This window comes from Trachemys scripta, chromosome 1, assembly GCF_013100865.1.
Source record: "Trachemys scripta elegans isolate TJP31775 chromosome 1, CAS_Tse_1.0, whole genome shotgun sequence".
NCBI classification, from domain to species: Eukaryota; Metazoa; Chordata; order Testudines; family Emydidae; genus Trachemys; species Trachemys scripta.
Window position 1 is genome coordinate 99022878 of NC_048298.1, and position 6000 is coordinate 99028877.

Below are 6000 nucleotides of genomic sequence, written 5' to 3' on the forward strand. Positions count from 1 at the left end.
TCTACTGGTGGACTTTGTGTGTGTGTCTGTATTGTTACAGACATACTTGCTGACAGATATTTTGAAATAAATTACCAAATTAATTGAAACTTTCATGATTATGTAGTGTTATTTTGACAACTAAAATTTGTAGAATTTTTAACTTTTTGGTACAGAATTTTTAATTTTTTGGTGCAGAATGGCCCCGGGAGTATATAGTTACAGCAGTACAATTTTTGTGTTTACAAGGCCAAAGGCGTCCTGTAATCAGAATGTCAGTCACTGAAGTTAAATAGGTGTAACTAAAAACACAATGTTGTTTTAAATGGAATAAATCTCTCTTCCCCTCTTAATTAGTATTATGTATTATTTGAATTGCAGTAGCCTCTAGAGTAGGGGTTGGCAACCTCTGGCACGCGGCTCGCCAGGGTAAGCACCCTGGCGGGCCGGGCCAGTTTATTTACCTGCCGCGTCCACAAGTTCAGCCGATCGCGGCTCCCACTGACCGCAGTTCGCCGCTCCAGGCCAATGGGGGCTGCGGGAAGTGGCGCGGGCTGAGGGATGTGCTGGCCATGGCTTCCCGCTGCCCCCATTGGCCTGGAGCGGCAAGCCGCAGCCAGTGGGAGCCACGATCGGCCGAACCTGTGGATGCGGCAGGTAAACAAACCAGCCCACCAGGGTGCTTACCCTGGCCAGCCATGTGCCAGAGGTTGCCGACCCCTGCTTTAGAGGCTCCGATCAGGGTCCCAATTGTGCTATAAAAGGTACATACATACGTGTAATTTAAAATGCCTGAGTCTCTGTCCCAAAGAGCTTACACTCTTACAGCCTAATCCTACAAACATTTAAGCACAGAAGCAATTAAAGATAAGCATATAAATATTTACAGGAGTAGGTCCCATATGTTAAGACAATAAATGGAGAAAAACAGATGAACCAAGGAGGAGTGTGGGAAGAACAAGGTAAACAGTTACATGATTGTGTTTGGTATAAGAAGCAACAGTCACTTAGGCCTGGTCTACACTTAAAAGTTTTACTGATATAACTATTTTAGTTAGTGGTGTGGCGTTTCTTTTACCCAAACAGTTATGCTTGTAAAAGCCCTAGTGTGAAAATACATCGCTACCTCGATATAACGCGACCTGATATCAGACGAATTCGGATATAACACGGTAAAGTAGTGCTCCGGGGGGGCTGGGCTGCGCACTCCAGTGGATCAAAGCAAGTTCAATATAACGCGGTAAGATTTTTTGGCTCCCAAGGACAGCGTTATATTGAGGTAGAGGTGTAGTGATATTTGTAAAAAGGTGATTTATACCAGGATAATTATTCCTCTTCCCATATGGTAATAGCCATATCATTGTAAAGCACTTTTATACCAACGTAAGTGTGTCCACACCTCGGTGTTGTACCAATTTAACAATACAGGAATAGGTAAAGCGATACAACTTTTTCATGAACATAAGCCAATGGGACCTGATCTAAAGACCACTGAAATCCAAGTCCATAAGACTATCTCTATTGACTTCAGTGGGATTTGGACGAAGGGCAAGATTTTTAAAGGCATACAGTAACTCCTCACTTAAAGTCATCCCAGTTAACATTGTTTCGTTATTAGGTTGCTGATCTATTAGAGAACATACTTGTTTAAAGTCGTGCAATGTTCTGTTATAAGGTTGTTTGGCTCACCCTGCTCTGCCCGCCTGCCTGGCGTTCCAGCTGGGGAGTGGGGTCAGGGTTTACCCCATTCTGCCTACCTGGCATTCCAGCCGGGGAGCGAGTAAGCCCCCGACCCCGCTTCCCGGCAAGAGCGCCAAGCGGGCAGAACGGGGTAAGCCCGCAGTCCCCGCTCCCGCTCCCCAGCAGGAACACCAGGCGGTAGAAGCAGGGTAAGCCCCGGTGCCCCAACCCTGCTCCCCGGCAGGAACGCAGGCAGGAGGAGCGGGGCAAGCCCCCGCACCCTGACCCCGCTATGCCCCTGCCTCAACCAAGCTTCACATTCATAATTGGTGAGCACACTACTACATTGTTTGTTTAAAATTATTAAAAACTTATACTGTATGTGTATATAATGTCTTTTGTCTGTCGAAAAAAATGTCCCTGGAACCTAACCTCCCCCCGCATTTACATTAATTCGTATGGGGAAATTGGATTTGCTTAACATCATTTCGCTTGAAGTAGCATTTTTCAGGAACATAACTACAACGTTAAGCGAGGAATTGCTGTATAGGCAACTTAAGATGCAGATAGGCATGCAGTGGCATTTTCAAAAATACCTATGCACCTTAGGTGCCTTGGAAAATCCTGCTAGGTGCCTATCTGCATCTGCACCTAAATACCTTTGAAGTTCTGGCCCAAGGCCCTAAATGACTCAACTTTCTTGTGTCTTTTGATGTCATAATTTATACCAGCTTTCTAGTTTTCACCATGGCCCCAAACTGGCAAACACTTACACATGTGAGTAATTTTATGTGTGTTCAGTAGTCTCATGAAACTACTCATGTCCATAAAGGTATGTAAGTATTTGCAGGATTGGGGCCATAGTCTTCCAGCCTAAACAGGATTTGAAATATATATGTATATAAAGCAGGGGAGGGGAAAAAATGTACAACCTCTCCTGCCCCACATTGCCTTTTAGGTCCTATTTACACACTATAAAGGAAAAAAGGGAACAAATCCATTTCTCCCCTTTGCCAGTCACTTTTAACCATCTAGGAACTAAATCAATATAATTATTCTACTAAATATTCAGATATTAAATATTAATAAAGTCAAAACTAGGAGTAATTTGTATTTTACTTAACTGTAGTTGAATAATGAAAGTAGAAAATAAAATAGAATATTTTAAGGCATTTCACACACATGCCCTCCCATTCCCTTCTGATGTAATGACTTTTATCCCCCATCTAGTTTAATTGTGAGAAAGAGAGAAACAAACATTTCCATAAAAATTGCTTCAGTCTTGGTTCAGTAACCCAACACATAAACAAAGATGACATTTAAAAGACATCCACTAAAAGACCCAGCAATGAAAAGATCAGATTCTGGGCTTTCTAAGCAGAATATAAACACTGCAGGACCCCAGCTCTTAAATGAGGTCAGACTCTCTCTAGATCCTTGAACCACATTGTGCTCTTTGGGCCCAAATTGTGCTATCAAGGCCCTGGCAAAACTCCCAATACCCGAGAGACTTTTACCAGGATAAGTAGGGCACTGCAGGGGCTTGGCTCTAGGGGAGGCTTGTTTAATCCCTGTACTCTGCAGGCATGGAGAAGCGGGACTCGCGAGAAGCATGAATGGCATAAGGAGAGCGGTCCTGCCTCCCCGGCATCCAACGGGCTCTGCTGTGCTATGGAGAACAGCCAGGTGGGCCCTGCTGCAACACGTGTTTCCCTCCTCCCGCTGGGGGCAAGCAGCCACGCCGGGCCCGGAGACCAGCCTCTGCTCTAGGACGAGACCAACTTCCCTGCCTCACTCTCCTCGGCAGGGGAGCAGGATCCTTTTCCTTTTCGTTGAGATGCCAGCGCAGTGTCCTTCCCTGCCCTCACCCCGCCAGCTTCTAAAACCTCAGCCCCTCGCCCCGCTGCACCCTTCCCCAGCCGCCTGGGCGGCAACCGCCAGGGATCCCCGCACGCAGCCCTCAGGCCCCCGCCCCCACCTTGCTCCAGCCCCCAGCTCCCCTGGCAGGCTCCAGTATTGCGTCCCAGCTCCCTCCTCCGTCCCAGCCCCCATTTCCGCTGCCCCTCGCCCGAGGGCTGCTGCCTCGGAGCCCTTCGGCTCTGCAACCTGGGGGCAAGCCCCGGCCTCTGCCCCTCCCCTCGAGCGAGCAGGGCGGGGGGCTCCCACCTGATGTAGGGGACGAGCGGCTCCACGTGCCCCCCTAGCACGGCGATCACATAGGAGATGATGAAGGCGGCCGAGGACCAGCAGACGAGCAGCGCGGGGATGAAGGCCACCCCCGGCATGAAACACAGCATCCTGCCCCGGGGGATGCGCGGCCGCAGCCCACCCCGGCCGGGCACGGGAGGCGCTGGGCAGCAGGAGCGAGCGGGCGGGCGGGGAGGAGGAGCGGGCTCTGTTACGGAGCCAGTGAAGTCACAAAGCGGATGGGACAAGGCTCAGCGGAGGAGCCACGACCGGCTGCCAGCTCCCAGAGACACCCCGAGAGAGGGTCTCCCAGCCCCGCCAGAACTGCGCGGTCTGTCCCTGCCACACACACACTGGGCTATTCCTCTTCTTCTTCCCTACACAGGGCTGGCCCCCTCCCCGTCCCCTTACACACCCACACACAGCCTATAGGGCTATTCCCTTCTCTCCCACGCACAGATCTTTTCTCCCTTCCTCCCCACACAGCTCTATCCCCTCCCCGCGGGCTATTTCTTTTCACAGGCACAGCACACACAGGGCTGCTTCCCTCACACACACCGCGTGTCTCTCCCCCACTGACCCCTCTCACGTGCAGACAGGCACACAGGTCTATCCGTTCTCACAGCCAGGCTTAGCTAGCTAGTCCTTTAGCCCCTTGCACATTCTAAAAGTAAACCCATTCAAGGAATTTTCTCTCTCCACCCCCTGCTGACGTGGGTCTTCCTCTCTCTCTTTTATGATTTATTGGGTAATATTGTAAAGCAGCTAGTACTTTCGTCCCCCGCACCCAAGTTCACACAGAAACTTCTCCCATGGATTTGTTCACTGCCACTGTACAGCACACGATTGCAAGGTCCCCTTTCGCTTTCGTTTCTGCACTTCACTTGGATATTGCTGCTCCTCGCTTCCCCTTTTTGTTTCCTGCAGGAAGGAATTCAGGGTTAGCTGGCCTGAAAGCCCCAGCAACCCCTGACTCTCAGACTGACTGCAGCAAAGTTAATTTTAGCATTTTTGAGGCAGGCCTGCTAAATGCCCCATCTCTATCCACCTTTATCATCCCACTAAGCACAGAGCTGGTATAAGGAGATGAGGAGAGTAGCGAGATAATTCTTTGGGACACATCCAAATGGTAATGTTTATTTTACATAAAAGAAGAGGGGAAGAGAGAGAAACACCTTAGATCTCTTCCCTCCTAGCTGCCTTTCAGCTTCACGGTACAATCTTGTTATAGAATTAACTTGAGTGATCTACAAAAAGAACAGGAGTACTTGTGGCACCTTAGAGACTAACAAATTTATTAGAGCTTTCGTGGACTACAGCCCACTTCTTCGGATGCATATAAAATGGAACATATATTGAGGAGATATATATACACACAGAGAGCATAAACAGGTGGGAGTTGTCTTACCAACTCTGAGAGGCCAATTAATTAAGAGAAAAAAAAACTTTTGAAGTGATAATCAAGATAGCCCAGTACAGACAAAAAGAACAGGATACAGACTAACACGGCTGCTACTCTGAAACCAATACAGACAGTTTGATAAGAAGTGTGAGAATACTTACAAGGGGAGATAGATTCAATGTTTGTAATGGCTCAGCCATTCCCAGTCCTTATTCAATCCAGAGTTGATTGTGTCTAGTTTGCATATCAATTCCAGCTCAGCAGTCTCTTGTTGGAGTCTGTTTTTGAAGTTTTTCTGTTGTAATATAGCCACCCGCAGATCTGTCACTGAATGACCAGACAGGTTAAAGTGTTCTTCCACTGGTTTTTGAGTATTTTGATTCCTGATGTCAGATTTGTGTCCATTAATTCTTTTGCGTAGAGACTGTCCGGTTTGGCCAATGTACATGGCAGAGGGGCATTGCTGGCACATGATGGCATATATCACATTGGTAGATGTGCAGGTGAACGAGCCCCTGATGGTATGGCTAGTGATCTAGTATCAGAGGGGTAGCCGTATTAGTCTGAATCTGTAAAAAGCAACAGAGGGTCCTGTGGCACCTTTAAGACTAACCAGGGCTGGCTCCAGGCACCAGCTTCTCAAGCAGGTGCTTGGGGCGGCCGCTCCGGAGAGAAGCGGCACGTCCAGGTATTCGGCGGCAATTCGGCGGACGGTCCTTCACTCCGCCTGGGAGTGAAGGACGTCCCGCCGA

The 6000-nt window shown here is 48.6% G+C and overlaps 1 protein-coding gene across 1 annotated transcript in view; it reads right to left on the bottom strand.

Annotated features, from left to right (window-relative positions):
- The window catches only part of DRAM1 (DNA damage regulated autophagy modulator 1), a 30042-nt gene extending 25506 nt beyond the window's left edge, over positions 1-4536 (bottom strand). The window contains exon 1 of the mRNA XM_034778835.1: positions 3826-4536. Within this exon, the coding sequence (XP_034634726.1) occupies positions 3826-3956 (131 nt within the window). The 5' untranslated portion in view covers positions 3957-4536. The remainder of the gene's footprint in view (positions 1-3825) is intronic.
- Positions 4537-6000: the final 1464 nt, after the last annotated feature.